The following is a 21515-nucleotide window of genomic DNA, read 5'->3' on the forward strand; positions in this document are numbered from 1 at the left end:
GTTTCAAGCTTTATTTAGATTTTAAAAACCTGCGGTTCCTATGATACCTACACAATCATATATATGAAACCATTTTATCCGTTTTTCTTTACTAATATTACTGTTTCTTACATTTCTGCACTTATAGTCTATTTTACTTAATTAAGAAAGAAATTTATTTCTTTAAAATATTTATTCTGTATAATAATAATTTTAGTAAACTAAATTTTTATAAAAAACATTATTCTCTCCATATACATAGATCTATAGTACATATGTATGTAATACATACAATATATACCTTATTAGTAAATAATGAAGTGAATGCCATGATTTATAACTCCGTACATTTTCAATAAATTCCTAATAGGTGGGGATATTTTCATGAGGAAAAGGAAATGCTATAGGACCTGCAAAGTATTATTGTAAAATAACTAAAAAAGTCGTGTCAAGTATACTTATTGTGTATGTAGAAGTGGACCCAACTGTCAGATGACATTCTGAACTCTTATGTATTTGTATACAGTTGACAATGGTTGTTTCCAAACTTATACATAATTTTGTAATGAATTATTTTCTTTTTACATATACTACATAAAACAAAATATTTTTTATTATAATTGAGGTTAAACGAACATAGTTAAGATTTTAATTTTTCTTTGCCTAATATAATTCTCAATTGTAAAACATTAAAGTGGATAGTAATCTATGAATTTAGGCGTGTTTAACAGAGTTAATCTTAAGGTAAATTACCACAATACAATATTTTTTTGTTTTAATATCTTGACTTATATTTTATATTTAATAATAATTAATTTTAGGATTCCCAAGGAGGAATGTATTCCGAATGGGCTTCTCTAAGTGTTTTAATTCAGCAAGGCTCAGAAGAAAGCCAAAGTGTGCTAGAGAAATTTTCACCTGGAGCAGGAAAAGAAGTTGCATTGTCTATTGTACGTCAACTTGCTGCAAATCTTGGTATTACACAAGCAGCTGAGCCAAGTCCATTATGTACAGATAAAGAAGTACAATGGTGTATGGAAGTGATATGTTTTGGATTATCATTACCGCTAGCTGAACATGATACTGTCAGAGATTGTGTTAATGTATATTGTGAATGGTTATCTGCATTATATTCCACACCAAAGATTTGTGTACCCAAACCAATTATAGATGATCCTAATTTTTATGCAAGGAAAATAATAAGTCATTTTCATAATTTATTTGTTCCACGAAAAGGAGAAGGTAAGATTCTGACTTCCTCCCTCCTTTGTATATAATATTAATAACTTTAGTAACAGTTTAAAAAACATTCAGTATTAATATAATTTTAAGGGTTACATGTTACATATATTTTCATCTAACAATTTATCATTATCTTTCCTTTCATAGTTTGGCCATTTTTATATCAGGATCTAGGTAATTTGTAATTATAAATGTTTTTATACATATTTAGAAGATTTATGTTTTAAGATAAAATGTAAGTTTATAATTAGTGATTATGCAATATTAAATTTTATTTACAGGGACAGATACAATTAATAGACAAGCTGTTTTATGCCATAGAGTGCTTAGAACATTACAGCAAATTGCAAGAGGCCCTGCTACCTTAGAAAGGGAAACTTGGGAAAGCTTGTTACTATTTCTTATTGGTATTAATGATGCACTGTTAGCTCCACCAGCAACAAGGGAAGATGCTGGAGAGCAATTGTGTGAAAGAGTTCTAGGTGTATTATTAGAGGTATTATATTTATGTAAACAATATAATTAAATAAATTATTCATTAGTAAATCCTTTTCAGTTATTAATTAAATAAAAATATTGTTAGGTATGGTTGGTCGCGTGTGAACGTAATTTTCCTTCACCACCATTATGGCGCACATTAAGGGAGTCTTGTTTGCGTTGGAGACACAGATTAGCATTAGTAGAACAATGGAATCGTGTCTGTCTTGCTCTTACAGCAAGACTTTTGCAAATTATGTATGGCCCAATGTTTCCAGAACTAAAAATAAGTTAGTTTTTTTTATTCGTAATATGTATTGTTTTTCATATTAACAGTTTATAATATATAACGATGTATTTAGGCGAAGAAGATTCTCAACTTGTACCACCTACAATGTCAGATGAAGCAGTAGCACAAGCTTGGTACAGACTTTTACGAACTATAGGCGATCCAGTTGATTTATGCAGACCTGCTGTTATTTCACAGACACAAGCATTTTTACAATATGCTATTGCTAGCCCAAATGTAATAGATCCATGTCAACATCCATGTTTGCAAAGCTTACCACAGATATTTTTGAAAGCCATAAAAGGTATAGCTGGACAGATTGACGCTTTTCTTGGTAAGTGTACAATAAATAAACTTACTCACAAAAGTTAAAAAATATAAAGTGTACAGTAATTTTACAGCAAAAAAGTGGCCCTATTCTTTGCACTTTCTCGACTTTGAAATATTTAAAATAGTATATAGACTTTTTAACTTGCTTTTTGGTGATGGTTGCACGCAGTCACAAATGTTTTAGGAGTTTCACAGGCATGTTGCTGGGAAGAGTGTTGTGTATCTACAATCACATCTGGATCTGCTAGCACTGGAAGTGGAGGTATGGGGTGGGATAAAACAAGTAATAAGGATCTGACACAACCTTCTCCTACACCTCCAACACAGCGCAGACTTGCCAAAAGTTTCAGTGTTACACCTTCTGCAGTAACTAAGGGTATTCAGCACTTATCTTCTGGTGTTTTTCTATGTAACTTTACATTTTTGAATCTGTATATATCTCTTCAAGCTTATTCTCTTCTTATTATAAAGAAATATACCATTTTATCATTTTCACGGCAGTGTTGTACGTAATGTTATACTTTTAAACTAATGTAATTGAATATTTATTATAGGAATTCCGAAAGCTTCCTTAATTGGTTTAACAACGAGTCGTGTTTCAAGTACACCACCTATGTTAATGTCTAATTCAGGACCATCATCAGCTTCGAGTACCACATGTAATATTTTATAAGTTCTTTTTATTCAACAAAATAATATGCTTTATACTTAATAAGATCATTATGTTCGTAGCTATGACCTCTCTAGTTCAAGATATTAGACCTCCTTTAGCTCCAGGACGTCCAAAATGTAATAGTATATTGCATCTTTTTGGAGAATGGTTATTTGAGGCTGCATTTATAGGTACTGATGGATGGTCACAAAATTTGCCTCGTCAGTATTACTTTATATGACGTTGCACGTAACTAAGTGATACTTGATAATCATTATTTCATTCATAAACAGAACCGTCAGGTGCAACGAAACGCCCGTCTTCCGTACTTGTTGACGGTCCTAGTTCATTACAAGAAAATGTTAACGATGTACCACCAGCTCTTTGTATAGATCGTTACGAAGCTGGAAGAGCAGAAGCTTTAGGTGCATTATGTAGAATTTTCTGTGCTAAAAAAACTGGCGAAGAGATTTTCCCTGTCTATCTAGCTAGATTTTATCAAGCAATGAATCATGGTCTTAAAGTTGATGAAGTAATAAGTTATTTTTAAACTTTTACAAATGTATTATCTATAAAAATATCTGTACTTATTTTTTTTACAGTCTCGGGAATGTGGCGAAACATTATCAAGCATTATTTTAAATTCTGCAGATTTATTTCGTTTAGATTTAAATGGCGTACAAGTACTGGTACCAGCAATGATTTCGGCACTTGAAACTGTACTTCCAGAAAAAGATTTAAAACTGAAATCTAACGTGGTATCAAAACCAGATTTGCGAAGAGCCTCCATACATTTATTAATATCAATGCTAGCATTACCTTTACACTTCCAAGTAATTAACATTACTTAATAATTATTATGTAATATATGCATATAATTCATAAAATAATTTCTACAACTTCTATTTGCAGAATCTTACTATAAAAGAACTTCCAACATTTGCAAATTCGGTAATCACGGAAAAGAATCATGTAACATTTGCACAACTAAAATCAAGACTTATGAATTTGCTTATAAATGCATTACAAGTTGAAACTGATCCTCAGAATACTCATATGTTATTAGGTAAGTCTAAGATTAAATATACTAGAACCGTTATAATTTGTAATTTTTATTTTAGGAGCCCTTTTATTAAGTGTACAAGATTCTGCAGCAGCAGAAGAAGTTGAACAAGTTACACAACCTGATACTATGGCACATGATTCTGCTGTTAACTTATTGTCCTCAGGTTTGTTATAATATATTATTTAAATAACATTAATACTTTCACTGCCACACGCGATATAGCGTGTTCAACTTTTGAATAATAAGAATAGAATACAGTGGCAGGGAACGTGTTAACTTGTATACATCGATATTGAATGCACTGTTTTAAATATTTTGAAAAATGTCCACCCTTTATTCTAAAATTGAAAAGTATTAATTGCATCATTTTATAAATAATAACTGAAATTAATATTTTATTATTTGGATTGGCAACTTATTAAAATATTTATGAATTTGTTTGTACATTAAAATTGAGTAATTCAGCCTGATTATGCAATACTGCTTAATATTACCTATCATTGTATTTGCTTTATGCGTGCTTCTGTAAAAGATCATTCATTGTTATTATTGTAAGTTGTTTTTTGTTGTACATTCATCATTATACCATTTCATCATCGCTTGATAGTCACCAGCGATTCAGCCAGTCAAATAAGTATATCCAGTGACCAACGCTCACTCGGCGAAACCTCTGATATTACAACTCTTCAAGAGGAATGTGTTGCATTTGGTAAATACAAGTATTTTTTATATTATTTCTATTTTTTAATTATCATACATATAAAAAATATTGTGGAGTGTATCATGTTTTTTTTTAGTTTTATATTTCTGTTATACATTAGAGCTTTTTTCTGAATAAGATTATGCAAAAGCTTGCGTTTTAAAAGATTAAATGTATGTTTGTAGTTGCAAATTTAAACATTAATCGATTTCATATAGTTTTAATCGCTAAAAAATTTGGATTATTGTTACAGATTCAGCTCATGCTCTTTTTGTAAGAGCAACATACTTAGTTTGCCACAGATTAATATCGTCATGGAAAACAGATCTGAATATTTCTTTAGCAGCTCTTGAAATATTATCAGGATTAGCAAGAACACGTATTCGTGAAACAGGTAAAACATAACATTTGTTAAACTATAATAATTGTTTTTTTGATATATAAAGTGCATGGATTTATAAAATGTTGAACACTCCACATGCAGCAAGGAAACTAACAGGTTAAACTATACCGTATTATTTTATAATTTAAAATGTAATTGTGAAATTATAAATTTTTGTATAATTACAGATGCCCTAGAATGTAAACGTGCCGTAAAATGGTTGTGTGATTATATTGCATATCAGTGTTGGCGTCCGCCGCCGGCTCATTCGAAAGATCTCCATTCCTCCATTGTTGCTGCCTTTAGTTGCTTAACAATTTGGTTAACTGCTCATCCTCAATTACTACAAGTTATTATTTCCTTTGCATTTACTTAGCAATTATTGTATTTATAATAAACTCATTCTTAAGATTATTTTTCTAGGACAAGGATTGTTTAACTACAGTTTTAGAAGTAGTTGAACTTGGTGTGTCAGGAACCAAAAGTGTAGGCAAACCTGGTGAACCTATTAAAATGAAAGATGAGAAAGAATTAAAACCAGCATCTATGCGTGTTAGAGATGCTGCTGATGCACTTCTTACAGTCATTCTAGAACAAGTATTTATGAATGTTTGTAATTAAAAAAATATGAAGTAATGTTTAAAACAATTATTTTAAATAAATTTATAGGTTGGTTATTTTCCCAGTGCATGTGGAGCACAATCATTGTCATCATTATTAGATGAAGTGTCGCTTCTTCGTCATTGCAATAGTTGGACTGGTGGTCGAGTGCCCCGTCAAGCGGCAGTTGAAAGATTTCGTTATTTCGTTGCCGAGAATGCTACTATTTTAGCTTTATTAGAAGAGCCTCTTGGAAACGATCAAGACCCACAACCTACTGTAACAGTATTAATACGCGGTCCATTTGGTAGAAATGCATGGACATTACAACTTCGACATTTACCAAGGCACAGATCTAGTATAAGAAGTGTTAATACAAATCCAGGTCGACCACTGCCGTTAGCAGAAGCTGCACCACGTACAGATTACAAACCTAGATTCTTTCCTGATAATGTGGACCGAATTCCTCATTGTAAAGTGTATGTTGTATTATATCAGAATAATTTGCATTTATGCTTAAGAAGCTAAATTGATTGGTCATATGTTTTTATTAGGGATGAATCTATACCGAGTCTTGAGGCAGTCATGAATGATAATGACGTGATAAGAAGTGAACATCAAATTTTATCACAGTTATTGGAACGTCAAATGAATATTGAAACGAAATATTGTGATGGATATGATAAAGTTTCAGATGAAAAACCGGACGAATGTGTACCACCTCAAATATGTCACGAATTTCAAACAGCTCGTCTTTTTTTAAGTCATTTTGGTTTTCTAAATATGGAACCCAAAGAAAATGATGAGTCCAGAAATGGTAGTCTTACAGCCTTGGATCCTACCATTCCAGGATTTTCTTTAGATTTAGAAACTTTAGATAATATTAGTCCAAGAACATGTGACACTGTATATATCTTTTATGTGAAAGCTGGTCAAAAAAGCTCTACAGAAGTATTATCTAATGTGGTAATTATTTTTTAAATTTTAGAGTGTTTTGTTCTTATAAGTTTCTATTTATATAAAGGATTTTTATGTTTGCAGTTACATGAAGCGAATGTGTCAACCAATTTTTTGGAATTTTTAAATTCTCTTGGATGGCCTGTTTCTGTATCAGCACATGCAGGCTGGACTGGTCATGTTTCCACTTCATGGAGGGTGACACCACAGTTAAATGTTCCACAACCAGCTCATTCTGATCATGGTGGGGCACTTTATAATGGAGATACTCACGTACTTTATTGGGCAGATGTTAGCTCCGAAATCGCTTTTGTAGTACCAACTCAATCAAACAATATGCTGAATTCAGACTCTTTAGAAGAAACAAGTTTTGGTAGCGATATTAGTACTAATCAAGGTATGACTTAAGTAGAATATATATTTGCAATGATGCCCGGTTAAGCACTGTGAAATCTCGCTAGCCATCTTACCTCTGACTAATCGGGCATTATTACACATTTGAAAGATATGATTTCATATTATGTAAGTTAATTGCACAATAATTAATAATTGCAGTTTGGTTCGAAAGAAGCATCAGTGAAAGTACTAGCTCCCGAAATTGTGGAACGGGGCAGAACACAGTACAAAATTCACGAGCGATGTCGCTTGATTTAGAAAAGCAACCACCCAGTTTAACAGGATCTAATCCATCTAATTCTTCTAGTGCAGATCCAGTTAAACCAAGAAGAGCAACCAAACAAGTTTTACCTGTACAAACCGATATCAAAATTATGGTTGTTTGGCTAGAAAGCTTAGAAGATTATGCTCAATTTCCAATTGGTATTTCAACTATAATAATATTTTTACAGTTAAATTATTAAGAATTTTGAAATCATATTTTACGTATAGGTGATCTTCTCCCTTGTACCTACACTGGCCTTGAACAATCTAGAGTAATACAAGCATCAGATGTTCAAGTAATTTTCATTCAAGCACTTAGTAGTGGATTAATGAGAGTCAGATTACAAGGTCCAGTTTCTAGAATTAATTTAGCCACTCCTTTAATTGATGGTATGGTCGTGTCGAGACGGGTATTGGGAACACTTGTCAGACAAACAGCATTGAATATGGGACGTAGAAAACGACTTGATAATGACAGGTACATAAGGCTATAATTATATTTGAATAACATTGATGTATATAACATTTAATATTTTGCAGTTATCATCCACCACATGTTCGTAGACGGTTAAAAATTCAAGAAATGGTACAGAAATATAGAAAAAATTTAACTGATCCAGAATTATTAACACTATTATTTAGTAGCACACAAACTTATCAAGTTTAGCACAATTAAAATTAAATAAATGATATGTTAAGTTGCATATATTATATTTAATATTTTCATATTTTGTAATTTAAATAGATAATATATAATACTTTAAATAAAATTTTAATAAGTGTAATGTGAATATCAATATATAATGACAAAATATTATTAACAATCAAAAGTGTAAATTATACTCAAACATTGTTTGAAATTATTTAAAGTATACATCAGTTTATTGAACAAAGAAACTTATCACTGTGAAAGAAAATAACTGTGCTAAGAAGAATGGGCTAATACAATACAATGTAATTATATAAGACATCATTCTTCTTCTTTCCTCTTTATTTTATCTCTATCAGTATATTTACATAACATGTCCTTTAACAACTAAAATAGCGGTCAAATTGATTTGTAAAATGATTTCTCTCAATATATTCAAGGTCTTAGCCTGAATTTTAAACAATCAATTTTAATATTTTACATACAAGTTCACTACAAATATCAGTATTATATAGCTGCATATATTTTTATAATCTAATCTCATAATATTTTAATAAAATAGAAAGTACATGAAATGTATATACTATTATATACTTTATTTTTTAGAAATATTTAAATTAAGATAAATTCAATAATAATACATAGAATCTCTCAATTGTGAAATGAATTATCTCACACTGATAAGTACTATTGTTGATGAAATTATATTGTTATGTACAGCATCATTATCGTTTGATCAACACGAAAATTTAGTTGTGTCATTCTGTACGATTGCTGTTTGTATATAAGTACCCAAACGCAATCTTGCGAAATGTGATTATGTATGTATGTATATACTTAAATATTTAAATACCTACTCTATGTATTCGAAAGAAACAAATTCAAACTTATTATGACATACATATACAATTTTCATGCTTGTATAGATTATATTTCGCAAAAAAGGATTTATTTAATTAAATATTAATCTTAATTTGTAATCTTTTTTTGTTATTTTTGTTTTTAACTAGAGGATGTGTGATGCGTTATGTTAGAAAAAAATCATGATAACAATAATCTTATCATTTTGGCATGACGAATCGTAAAATGGGTAAATATGTAATATATGTATATGTATATAGAACCGTTACAAAATACATGCTCTTAAACAGCAATAACGTGTACTACATATATACATATGTATGTATATATATATATATATAATTTTTTATAATAGTAGGCTTACATATGATATATAATGATAACAAAAGCTTAAATGTGCAGTTTGAAAAATGAGATAAAGACAGTTTTAAATGATAAGGTAAAAAATGTTGCACAATTAATTAAATGCAGAATAATGATATGATAATAATATATGTTATTCTATTAGTAAAAAGCATTGTCTAGAAGTTTCAAAGAACTCTATATCTTGGTTTATGAAATTTCTTATTTTTAGTTGAAATCCTGTTTCTTTTTCAAAATTAAATTCTTATTTTAAGATTGCATCCATGTAATGGAAGATAACATGACGTAATTTCACTTGATTGAACAAATGTTATAATGTGAATCGGACGCCGTTCGGGCACAGTTTACGTTAGCTTGAGAAAGTGAGAAGATGGTTACAATTCGTTTTTTATCCAGTGTTTGATGGTGAAATACAATCATTCATTAATTAGGAAATAGTTATTTTGCAGTGTACAGTATTTCACCTTGTTTAAAAAATCTATAAAGGAACAGAATAAGTGTGGTTCACATACAACTGAATAAAAAAACCAATGAACCAATAAGTATATCGTTATGGAGGATCATGCTATGGATCAGTTTTGCGGTTCCAAATTTTGGGTAAGATTCGTATAAATTAAATCATTTTTATTGTCTCTAAAATATGAGATGTTCAAATTATTTAGTTATTTAATACATAAAAATGAAATAAATAGAATACGTTTTCATAGTAACGTAATTTTTGCATTTTTATAAATTAATTGAAAAATTTCAATGAAGTTAATAAGGAATGTATGAAAATGTATTTTTTTTGTATTTTAGGACAATAATTTATCATGGAATACAAGTGATCCAGATGTCCCAGAATGTTTTGAGAAAACTGTTTTAGTATGGGTACCATGTGCATTTCTATGGCTATTCTCTGCAATAGAAGTTTATTATTTTTTAAACAGCAAACGCAAAAATATTCCATACACTTGGTTATTTATCACTAAACAAGTACTTATGTTAACATTGATTTTACTTAGTATTGTTGATATAGGAGAGGCTATTCAAAGAAGTACTTATGAAGAAGTTTATAATGTTGATTATTATACACCACTTATAAAAATCATTACCTTTGTAAGTACCACTTATATAATTTTTGTTAAAGGTTATAAACATTTAATTTGTGAGGATAGTAATATAGCTTATATTATTTATTATAGGTTCTAGCAATTGTTTTAGTAATGTATAACAGAAAATATGGAATGCGAACTTCTGGATTGTTATTTTTATTCTGGTTTGTACTTACCTTGTGTGGAGTTGTTCAGTATAGAAGTTTGTTAAGGTTATACATTAATGGGGTATGTTACTAATATTTCTAATAAAGTTCTAACTTTTATTTGCTTACTGTTTTACATAATAATTTGTTTTATGTATAATTCTTTTAGGGTCAAGTAACCTATTCATTTATATCATACATGATATATTATCCAGTAGTGGTACTTTTATTTTTACTAAATTTTGTGGTTGATGCAGAACCCAAATATTCAAAATATCCCAAGGTAATTAAATATATTTCCCATTTATATTATTTTAACACATCTGAAATTAAATATTGCAAGCTTATGCTACTTGTTACATTACCAGGTTGAGAATTCATGTCCAGAACAAAGTTCTTCCTTTCCAGCAAAAATATTTTTTACATGGTTTGATTCTATGGCATGGAAAGGTTTTAGGAAACCATTAGAAGTTACTGATTTATGGTCTATGAATCCAGAAGACACAGCTAAGGAAATTGTACCTAAATTTGATAAATATTGGAATAAGAATGTACAAAAAACAAACAAGTGAGTGTGACATTTATAGATATTTGGTATTAGAAATTAAGAACAAATTAGTAGGAATGAATTAATACAAGTGGAAATACTTCATCATTTGTTAAATTAGTAATATATAAAATATCAATCTACTTTTGCTAACAAGAATAATTTGGGCTTATTTTAGGTAAGTTTATTCGAATATTTGTTTAATAGATTATTTAAGTGTAAGCATGATTTTTATGTTTCCAGTGTAGAAAGCGCTAAGGCATCGTTCAGGAAGTCATCTGGTCAAGTAGATTTTAATGGCGGGCGTAAAAAGAAAGTAACTTCGATTTTACCACCTCTTTGTAAAGCTTTTGGTGCTACATTTTTATTTGGTGCCGCACTTAAGTTTTTACAAGACATTGTCATTTTTGCTAGCCCACAAATATTGAAGTGAGTAAATATATTTGAATGTATTCTAATGTATTTTTTACATTTAAAAAATTTTGATTATACAAATTAAATTTTTTTAATTTAGATTGCTCATTGTTTTTAATGAAGCAACCAATAGTGAACCAATATGGAAGGGTTATCTTTATGCAGTTTTACTTCTATTAACGGCCATGTTTCAAACATTAATTTTATCTCAGTACTTTCATCGAATGTTCTTAGTCGGGTTACGCGTACGAACTGCTTTAATTGCTGCAATTTATCGGAAAGCGTTGAGAATATCTAATTCCGCAAGAAAAGAATCAACAATTGGTGAAATAGTAAATTTAATGTCCGTGGATGCACAAAGATTCATGGATTTAACAGCATACATAAATATGATTTGGTCTGCTCCACTCCAAATAATCTTAGCTTTATACTTTTTGTGGGACATATTGGGACTAGCTGTACTTGCGGGTTTAGCTGTTCTGCTTATTCTAATCCCAATAAACATCTTAATTACAAATAGACTAAAAACACTACAAATTAGACAAATGAAATACAAAGATGAAAGGGTTAAATTAATGAACGAGGTACTTAATGGTATAAAAGTACTGAAATTATATGCATGGGAACCATCATTTGAAGAACAAATATTGAAAATACGTATGAAGGAGATTAAAGTGTTAAAGGAAACAGCATATCTTAATTCTGGAACAAGTTTCATTTGGTCTTTTGCTCCATTTTTAGTAAGTTTCAAGTTAAGTTATATAACATTAATAATGTTCAATTTTCACTTTATGTTTTTACATTAATTTTTAGGTATCTTTGGTATCCTTTGCAACATATGTACTTATAGACGAAAATAACCATTTAGATAGCAGCATTGCTTTTGTTTCACTCACTCTTTTTAATATCTTAAGGTTTCCTCTTTCTATATTACCTATGATGATTGGTAATATGATTCAGGTAAATGAACATTTGTTAATTTAATTATTGTATGCGTAACGTATTCTAAAAATTAATAAAATATGTAACATCCAGGCTTATGTTTCTGTGAAACGTATTAACAAATTCATGAATGCAGAAGAGTTGGATCCTGATAACGTTCAACATGATCCATCTGAACGTAAGTTTACTAATTATAACATATTTAGAAATAAAAAAGGTCTATTAACATGTATTGATGTGAACTGATATAGCATATGCCCTATTAATTGAGAATGGTACCTTCGCATGGGATCCTGAAAATATTGAGAAACCAACATTAAGGAATATCAATTTGCAAGTAGAGCAGGGTCAATTGATAGCTGTTGTTGGTACAGTGGGATCTGGTAAAAGTTCTCTTATATCGGCGCTTCTTGGAGAAATGGAGAAAATAAGTGGCAGAGTTAACACAAAAGTAAATACCGTTTTTTATAAATAATGTGTACTATGTATGTGACATGTACCATATAATTGTTTGTTATGAATAACAGGGTTCTATTGCATACGTGTCTCAACAAGCATGGATACAAAATGCGTCATTGCAAAATAATGTTTTATTTGGAAAACCACTAAATAAAAGTTTATACGATCGTGTAATTGAAGCGTGTGCATTAAATCCCGACTTAAAAGTGTTGCCTGCGGGTGATCAAACTGAAATTGGAGAAAAGGGAATAAATTTGTCCGGTGGTCAAAAACAAAGAGTAGCACTAGCAAGAGCAGTATACAATGATTCTGATGTTTATTTCATGGATGATCCCTTAAGTGCTGTAGATTCTCATGTTGGAAAACATATATTTGAAAACGTAATGGGTTCTAATGGACTACTTAAAAAGAAAACGAGAGTACTTGTTACACATGGCATCACTTATTTACCAGAAGTTGATAACATCATTGTTCTTCAAGATGGTGAAATAACAGAAGTTGGAACTTATAAACAACTTTTAGAGAAAAAGGGAGCCTTTTCAGAATTTTTAGTGCAACATCTTCAAGAAGGTATATATCAATTTTTATGTTTTCTTCATTTCTTTATTTGATTTTCTTATTAATTTTAAATTATATTTTTCATGGATTTAAGTTGGAAATCGTAAGTCAGTGAAAAAAGTAATTACGATTCCTTTTCCTACTTCAATTTGTATGATTGCCCAGAAAGTGATTTATATTGCGTTTGGCTTGTGAGATTAGAATATTAATGATGTTAGTATTTTTTGCAATTTGCTACTATAAAATCTTATCAGCCAGCTTATAGTATGAAGAAATCTTTACTACATATTTTTCATTATTCTGTTAGTATGGTATTTTTGTGTAAAAAAAAAACAAAACGTGCATGTAGGATTTTTTTTATGCATGTTAAACTCAAGAGAGCCAATGAAATGTTTATTTAAGCCAGTATCATAATTGATTGTTTTTGTGGTTTATTTTTAAAATATCGTAATTAACAGCCATGATTTCTAAATGTATTAAAAATCTTTTATTTTAATGTAAATATATGTCCCATTATTGTTTTTGAATTCTATAATAGTACACTTTTTAATACGTTCGTTTCTATCACTTTTATATCCATTATAATAAATTTAAAACAGTATATGCTGATAATGGCTCGGAAGCAGATTTAAATGAAATTAAACAACAATTGGAATCAACAATGGGAACAAGTGAGGTGCAACAGAAACTAACAAGAGCTAAATCAAGAATGTCAGAAAGTCAAAGTGAATCCGGTTCTATAGTTGATAGATCTCTAAATGGTTCATTAAAAAGGTAGGATTTCTTTAATATTATTTGTTTCTTTTTTAATGTTATGTTTATTTTAACATAAATTAAACAAAATTTTAGACAGTATTCGACAGATAGTCAACAATCTAGTACTCATTTAAATAGCAATAATGTCAAAGAAACGAAATTAATGCACTCAAAATCAGCAGAAAAGTTAATAGAAGAAGAAAAAACTGAAACTGGAAGTGTAAGTTATTTTCTAATATATTTTATGTACCAGTTACAAAGAGTTGTTTTTAATCGTACATATATTTCTTTCAAATAAGGTGAAATGGCAAGTGTACTCTCATTACTTTAAATCTATTGGTTGGTTTTTATCTATATCAACTATTATAATGAATGCAGTTTTTCAAGGATTTAGTATTGGTTCAAATGCTTGGCTTAGTGTATGGTCAGACAGTAATTTAACAAACTATAATGATACAGCCACTAAAGCTGAACAAGATATGTATCTTGGAGTGTACGGTGGACTTGGTATTGGACAAGGTATGTTATTGAACATGTCAAATATTTTATACTTTTCACATAGTAATAGAATATATTAGTTTTATTTAGAATTAGGTTCTTGTATAAAAAAATGCAAGGTAAGTTTACCTTTCTGAAATGTATTCTGAACTATAGCGACTATTTTCGATGATATAAAAGCTGTCTAAAAAGCATGTTCCTTCACAGATTACACAGTTTTGAGGCGATTTAACTTTTTGGATGAACCTTAAATGAAACTGTTACTAACTATTTATGTATTAACTTTACAAAATAACTGTCTTCTTAAAAATTTTCTTTCCAAAATTTTAATTAAATACTAATTAAAATTAAAAGTACTAACAAAATCTCGCTGGTGTTTTAAAATGCCAGTGCGAGTGTAGTTTGCTGTGTTTATAGAATTTTTTAAAATTAAATAAAGCTTGTAGTAACGTATGTTTAAATGTTATTACTTCAGTTTCTTTGTATTATTCAAAATTGATCAATATTTATTTTGCATGTTGATAATTCTTTGTTTTACTTATATGTATGTATAAGCTCATGCAATATATGTATATAATGTTTAAGCATGAAGTAGAGAGGTCATAAAGCTTTTATCACTTACCATAATCAAGGCATAAAAAGTTTGTAATATATTTCAAACAAACAAATTTGTATTATATTATATTATATATTCTTCCAATATAATGTTATGTCTGTTAGATTATTTGTTATACTATAAATATTTCTGAAATTCTGTTTGACACCATACCGTTAGACAGAGCATGAAATTTTTGTAGGACAGATATTAATATGACAAACAATGTGCTAATATTAAACATTAGATTTACCAACAGTAATATATAGTTTGTTAGACAAAAATAATTCATTATGTTTCTTTGAGCAACATGTATCACAGTACTCTTTATTTTATAAGTGTAAATGTAACTCAATACATGTGTGACTGCAGTAAGGAACCTGCATGTGGTGTTAGACAGATGATGAAGGATACTAAAATCAATATTGTCGCTAAAAAAAAGAAATTTAGTTTTCCTCTAATTTAAATATATTAATGTGCGATTCTGAATATTACAAGAACTGCAATTCCTGATATGTAACTGTCAGATTTAATGATATACCAAAGTTATCACCAATCATTGTAGGCTTGACAGTGCTTGGAGGGGCTTTAATCATGGCAAAAGGAACAATACGCGCTTCCTTGCATCTCTTCGAGAATACATTACAGCGTGTTCTCCGGAACCCAATGTCGTTCTTTGACAAAACTCCAACCGGTCGAATTCTTAGTCGACTCGCTAAAGACACTGATGTCATTGATAATGTTCTACCATCCATACTGCGTTCTTGGATTTCTAGTCTCTTTGGGGTATGATATTTTAACGTTGTAAATATTGTGCTTAACAAACATGGATTCTCATATAAATATTATGATCTAAGTTTAATGACAGTTACAATTGTTTATTCAGTGTAATTCTGATTAATAAGATTAATAATTGAATTTTTTTTGTTTAATTTAGCTTATAATCTTAGCATTTCTACTCATACGAATTTTATTAAAAGGCACATGCTTTTAGAATGATTAAAAAAGTATTAATATTGATTTTCAAAGTTATCTGCATGTTTAAATTAATTAATATACAGCGGAGTTACATTAGGTAATATAGTTACAATAATCTACACTTGTTCGACTTATAAAATGAAAATATTAACTTCTTAAACAAAGATGTAAAGGAACATTTATAATATATAACTTTGATTGTTCAATTTATTATATTTAAACTGGATTATTACTTTCAGTTTTTATTAATATGATATAAAGAAACAGGTTGCATTGTGACTGTATTTTGCTGATATATAATATTTAATACTTTTATAAACATTTCTGTGTTCATGTTTTCCAAGTGTTTTGATGAATTTAAGATCCGAAATTTACTGGGTATGTTGTTTATGGACCACTTCAAGTATTTATTTTTTTAGAAATTTGTTCAGCCACCAAAAAACTATAACATAAAAAGATATAAAGCAATAATAATTGTAATTATTAAGGTAATGGACACAATTATACAATTAATGTTTACATAGAAAGTTGGTATTCTTTTTGTGCCTGAAAATATTTATACATCTGCTTTCCTTTTTTTATTGCTGAACTTACTTTTAATGCTTAAGCTTGTATGTATTGTTCCATTATATGTGCCTGGCATGCCCTTCCACAGCAAACTTCACCTCCTCACATAACATGAGACAGAATAATTAGTTCTTTTGTATCATAAATTGACAATTATTAAGAGATACAAATGAAATAAACTTTTACTAGCTTATGTATTATAGAAGTTAATAATACTTATATTACATGACATTGAAGTTTATTGTAATAAATCAAATTTTATAATAGAAGTTTCAAACAGAAAGAAAAATTTCAAGAATGCTTTAGATTTTTGAAAGTTCGGTACACTTGTAACCATTTTAAGATTTTAGATATCAAGTTTTATTATGAAAGCAATGAAAGCAACTCATGTCTGATGTTGTAGCGATGGCGAGTTTTTTCTGCGATTTGGCACCACAGCTGGGCTGTTGGCTGGCTGCTCGCCAGATGCACATAGTGATGCTGCGTGCTGTGATGCGTGCTCCATTGACCTTCTTTGATACGACTCCTATTGGTCGTATTATCTCCAGGTTTGCTAAAGACGTCGACGTACTGGATACATCTCTTCCTCAGCAAATTTCCGATAGCATCTATTGTTTGTTTGAGGTAATTTTTGGAAATGCCTGAACCAGATTAAGATGATTGGTTGTTATCATTTCCTTTCTATACTCCTTCAATCATAATTCATTGGGTCTTCATATATCTCCATTTCACTGAAGGGTTTGTATTGGTTTTTATGTTGCAGTATTTCTTATTTAATATATAATAGACAATTATTTATTTAGTAATATTTTAACTTAAATGATTTATTACAGTTTCTGTTTTAAAACCATGTAGCTTTATACTAAGCTCATTTGATAAAAATACATAATATAAATAAATACATTAAAATGTATTATAGAATTTGAGATAAAGTATAATTGTGTCCATTTTAATAAATTACAATTATGGATTATTATTTCACATATAGTAAATGTGATAGAAATATGCTTGCAATGGGTGGTAGAAAGTGGCTGTGCAAATATTCATTATTTGAAACACATACATAAGTACATTGTTTGTATTCAATTTCATATGGATTTTGAATACATGGGTGCGCTCCGTCTAACAATATGCATGATCATTGATTTATCATGTTTTTTTAACTACTTTAATTATTTTAACATAAGTATATGTATATGTATATATACTTATGTGCATTTGTTATGTATACATGATTATTTATCCTTCTGTTGTGTATTTTTCATGTTGCATAAAATAGTAATACTTGATTTATTTTGATGTTACATATTAAAAAAAATTGTAGAAATACATTTTTCTTCCACAAAATTATATATTTGTATTACAGGTCATAGCTACTTTAGTGGTTATAAGTTTTAATACGCCAGAATTTATCGCGGTGATTATACCAATAGGTGGAATTTATTACTTTGTTCAACGTATGTATGTTGCATCCTCGCGACAACTAAAACGTTTAGAATCTATTTCAAGATCGCCCATATACTCACATTTCAGTGAGACAGTTACTGGTATGTAAATCCATATTTTATCAATAATTTATTACTTAGATTTTAATGAAGTAGCAATTATATTAATTATACTGATAATATTAATATTTTTATTAGGAACACAAATGATTAGAGCATTTGGTGTGCAGGAACGATTTATTCATGAATCTGAAAATAAGGTAGACTTTAATCAAGTCTGCTATTACCCTAGCATAATTGCAAATAGGTATACATTTATTTTATAAGTTATAATATTAAATTAATACCAGAAAATCTTAATTTAATTTATGATTTTATTATAGGTGGTTAGCAGTACGTTTGGAGATGGTTGGAAACTTAATTATCTTCTTTGCTGCATTATTTGCTGTGTTAAATAAAGGTGTTATACTATCTGGTAAAGTTGGTTTATCAGTCAGTTATGCCTTACAAGTAAGATCATATATATATTTAATAATAAAATGAAATATTTAGTGATTTGATCTTAAAATAATGTATAATAAATTATTTCTTTAGGTTACACAAACATTAAATTGGTTGGTAAGGATGACTTCTGATGTTGAAACAAACATAGTAGCAGTTGAGAGAATAAAAGAATATGGAGAAACACCTCAGGAAGCTCCATGGAAAAAACCTGATTATACACCTCCTAAAGAATGGCCTGTACATGGATGTGTTGAATTTAAAGATTACAAAGTTCGTTATAGGGAGGGTTTAGAACTTGTACTTCACGGAATAACATTTATGGTTAACGGAGGAGAGAAAGTTGGTATCGTTGGTAGAACCGGTGCTGGAAAATCTTCTTTAACATTGGGTCTATTTAGAATAATAGAAGCAGCTAATGGAAAAATTTATATTGATGACATTGATATTGCTCAACTGGGACTTCATGATTTAAGGTCTAGATTAACTATCATTCCTCAGGATCCTATATTGTTCTCAGGAACCTTAAGAATTAATTTAGATCCTTTCAACTGTTATACTGATGACGAAGTTTGGAGAGCTTTGGAACATGCACATCTTAAATCTTTTATAAAAAGTAAATACAATATTTTTCTTGTGGTAAATAATTAGCCCTAATAACCTTTCATCATTTTAGATTTGCCAAATGGTCTTTTACATGAAATAACTGAAGGGGGAGAAAACTTAAGTATAGGTCAACGACAATTAATTTGTTTAGCAAGAGCATTACTTCGGAAAACGAAAGTACTTATTCTTGATGAAGCAACAGCCTCAGTCGATCTGGAAACAGACGATTTAATTCAAACAACAATTAGGCAAGAATTTAGTGATTGCACGATACTTACAATAGCTCATAGGCTCAATACAATCCTTGATTCAGACAGGTATGATATATAAAAATGTAACGTACATTTTAAAATATCAATCAATATTGAATGCATGTATTCTTTGGTAGGGTCATTGTTCTGGATAAGGGACTGATTATGGAATATGATTCTCCAGAAACATTGCTACATAATCCATCGAGTTTATTTTACAGTATAGCTAAAGATGCAGGTCTTGCAACTTAAATAAGGTGCATATCAAACAACTTGTACAAGCAATAAAGAAAATGATACAGATTTTTAATTCATGATAGAATATATAACAACAAATAAGAAAAGAAATATAGGAAACATTCTTAGAGTTGAACAACTCTAAAAATTTTGTAGAACAAACTTTCTTTGAACAGATTGCGCGCCATACTTAAATAACGTTAAACGCAGCCCACTTATAAAAGTAGTACGGATATCCGTTACTTGTACTGCCATTTTAGTAGCACATCCTGTGCTAAATAGTGTAAGTTTATTAACATGTATACGGTGACTTAACAAATTCTTGGTTATAGGAAGTTTTAATCATTTTAAAAAATACACATCACACGCTTACACATACATGAATAACATGGGTAACGTACAAAATAGAACAGTATTGTTTACTTACTTTTATTTTTATTAAATTTTATTATGTTTACTGTCCTACTGTAGTGTTTTATTACGAAAATCTATATTATATATAAGTATAGCATTATTTACCTCTCCTGTTTATTTATCTCAAACTTTTATTCCTATTTGTACTATTAACAAAATATAACTCACAGTTATACTGTATGAATATTTCTAATACTCACAAATCAAAGGTTTAAAGTGTCAGTTTTGTATAATAATAAAACATTTACTCTTGTTATTTGTTGATTTGTTTAAATGTTATATAATTAGTGTATTAAATATAAAAACAAATTTTAGTGCCATGCACTGTAAAAGATATAGCAAAGCGCGTTTAAATTAATATTTCTCTCATAGTCCTTCACACTTCAATAAGAACAATACTGTTCATGATAAAATTATGATTTATAATCTTTTAATTATCTAAACTATATTTAATATAAGCGCTTTGAATTGCTTTTAATAAACAATTATGTACTTACAAATTGTATCTGAAAAAGACAATTGCTATGACGTTAAACGATACATCATAAAGAAAATTGCAAATAAAATGAGAATAGATTCTGCATCATTGTATTTTTTAAGTATTGAATGCAAATACTGTATATAACAATGCGTATTTTATGCTGTATATGTATCTCTACTAGGTAGTTATTTGCATAGCATAAGATACTCTTTCTTCTTTATTAAAATATTTTTTCAAGTTAAAAATCTTAGTACTTCATAACACTAATTAAAATAAAAAAAGTAGATTTTTATCCCAATTAACATATCTTTATCATTGAGCTCTATTCTGTGGAATATTTGTGGGATCATTTTTTCTGTGGAATATTCTTGGGATAATTTATTAAATCTAAGTCAACACAATTTTACACGATAAGCATTTATGACCTCGTTAGAGGATAAAAAAAGGTTTTTAAATGTAACGAAGTCTATTTTGATGAATGAAGATTATTTTGCAATCAAACTGTTGTTTTCTTTCACCAATACAAAAAACCACAGAACATTCCGCGGGATCTGATATAAGTCATATTTCATTTAAATTATTTAGTATACGCATATGCACGAATATATTTTATATGTACATAATAACAAAATTTGAATATAAAACAATTTTTAAACATTAAAATAAACTTTATATTTGATCAGTATCTTGGGCAAAGGTCTTGATCAAAGGTAATAATTACAATTCTTTGAAACAAATGTAAAAAGTAAATACAAATTTGAATCAAGTTGAAAGAATATCTACCTACTAAAAGAATATATATTATCCTTCGCAATTATC

General features: G+C 29.1%; 2 protein-coding genes and 1 long non-coding RNA gene across 10 annotated transcripts; 2 read left to right on the forward strand and 1 right to left on the reverse strand.

Annotated features, from left to right (window-relative positions):
- The first annotated feature begins 256 nt into the window (after positions 1-256).
- LOC114872131 (ral GTPase-activating protein subunit beta) lies at positions 257-8079 on the forward strand. 6 transcript variants are annotated; one of them, XM_029178971.2, is made up of 24 exons: positions 257-723; positions 801-1221; positions 1369-1395; positions 1503-1717; positions 1805-1988; positions 2061-2321; positions 2487-2693; positions 2872-2976; positions 3050-3190; positions 3263-3501; positions 3572-3802; positions 3882-4035; positions 4091-4198; positions 4643-4744; positions 4989-5129; positions 5220-5234; positions 5306-5466; positions 5541-5714; positions 5787-6196; positions 6272-6683; positions 6759-7071; positions 7230-7493; positions 7563-7812; positions 7875-8079. In XM_029178971.2, the coding sequence occupies exons 1-24, from the start codon at positions 688-690 to the stop codon at positions 7999-8001; spliced, it is 4698 nt and encodes a 1565-aa protein (XP_029034804.2). In that variant the 5' UTR covers positions 257-687; the 3' UTR covers positions 8002-8079. The 6 variants fall into 6 exon arrangements, with proteins under 6 accessions (XP_029034804.2, XP_029034814.2, XP_029034824.2 ...); XM_029178981.2 differs by having other exon boundaries at positions 2502-2693; XM_029178991.2 differs by lacking the exon at positions 5220-5234.
- Positions 8080-9372: 1293 nt separating this feature from the next.
- LOC114872159 (multidrug resistance-associated protein 1) lies at positions 9373-20471 on the forward strand. Of its 3 annotated transcripts, none has more exons than XM_029179045.2 (22): positions 9373-9804; positions 10006-10305; positions 10392-10529; positions 10617-10730; positions 10816-11015; positions 11238-11423; positions 11509-12148; positions 12222-12368; positions 12444-12528; positions 12602-12801; positions 12878-13379; positions 13462-13470; positions 13967-14141; positions 14217-14343; positions 14423-14642; positions 17165-17385; positions 18128-18308; positions 18405-18513; positions 18590-18716; positions 18801-19323; positions 19384-19630; positions 19702-20471. In XM_029179045.2, exons 1-22 carry the CDS (start codon positions 9760-9762, stop codon positions 19814-19816), a joined length of 4611 nt encoding a protein of 1536 aa, XP_029034878.1. In that variant the 5' UTR covers positions 9373-9759; the 3' UTR covers positions 19817-20471. The 3 variants fall into 3 exon arrangements, with proteins under 3 accessions (XP_029034878.1, XP_029034894.1, XP_029034869.1); XM_029179036.2 differs by lacking the exon at positions 17165-17385 and adding an exon at positions 15782-16002 and having other exon boundaries at positions 9387-9804; XM_029179061.2 differs by lacking the exon at positions 13462-13470 and having other exon boundaries at positions 9386-9804.
- On the reverse strand, positions 16417-17158 carry LOC123987693. The gene is made up of 2 exons (XR_006829298.1): positions 16789-17158; positions 16417-16636 (listed from the first exon to the last, which is right to left on the reverse strand). It is a non-coding gene; the product is annotated as an uncharacterized LOC123987693 (long non-coding RNA).
- Positions 20472-21515: the final 1044 nt, after the last annotated feature.

This window comes from Osmia bicornis, chromosome 3, assembly GCF_907164935.1.
Source record: "Osmia bicornis bicornis chromosome 3, iOsmBic2.1, whole genome shotgun sequence".
Taxonomy (NCBI): Eukaryota; Metazoa; Arthropoda; class Insecta; order Hymenoptera; family Megachilidae; genus Osmia; species Osmia bicornis.

What these genes read in the sequence shown, in the direction of transcription:
- LOC114872131 (XM_029178971.2), top strand. Translation starts at nt 688, where the DNA reads ATGAATTTAGGCGTGTTTAACAGAGTTAATCTTAAG. An exon ending in CTCATCCTCAATTACTACAA is followed by an intron (nt 5,467 to 5,540) that starts GTTATTATTTCC and finishes TTATTTTTCTAG; the next exon opens with GACAAGGATTGTTTAACTAC. An exon ending in AAACGACTTGATAATGACAG is followed by an intron (nt 7,813 to 7,874) that starts GTACATAAGGCT and finishes AATATTTTGCAG; the next exon opens with TTATCATCCACCACATGTTC.
- LOC114872159 (XM_029179045.2), top strand. Translation starts at nt 9,760, where the DNA reads ATGGAGGATCATGCTATGGATCAGTTTTGCGGTTCCAAATTTTGG. An exon ending in TTTGCGGTTCCAAATTTTGG is followed by an intron (nt 9,805 to 10,005) that starts GTAAGATTCGTA and finishes TTTGTATTTTAG; the next exon opens with GACAATAATTTATCATGGAA. An exon ending in TAAGGTTATACATTAATGGG is followed by an intron (nt 10,530 to 10,616) that starts GTATGTTACTAA and finishes TAATTCTTTTAG; the next exon opens with GGTCAAGTAACCTATTCATT.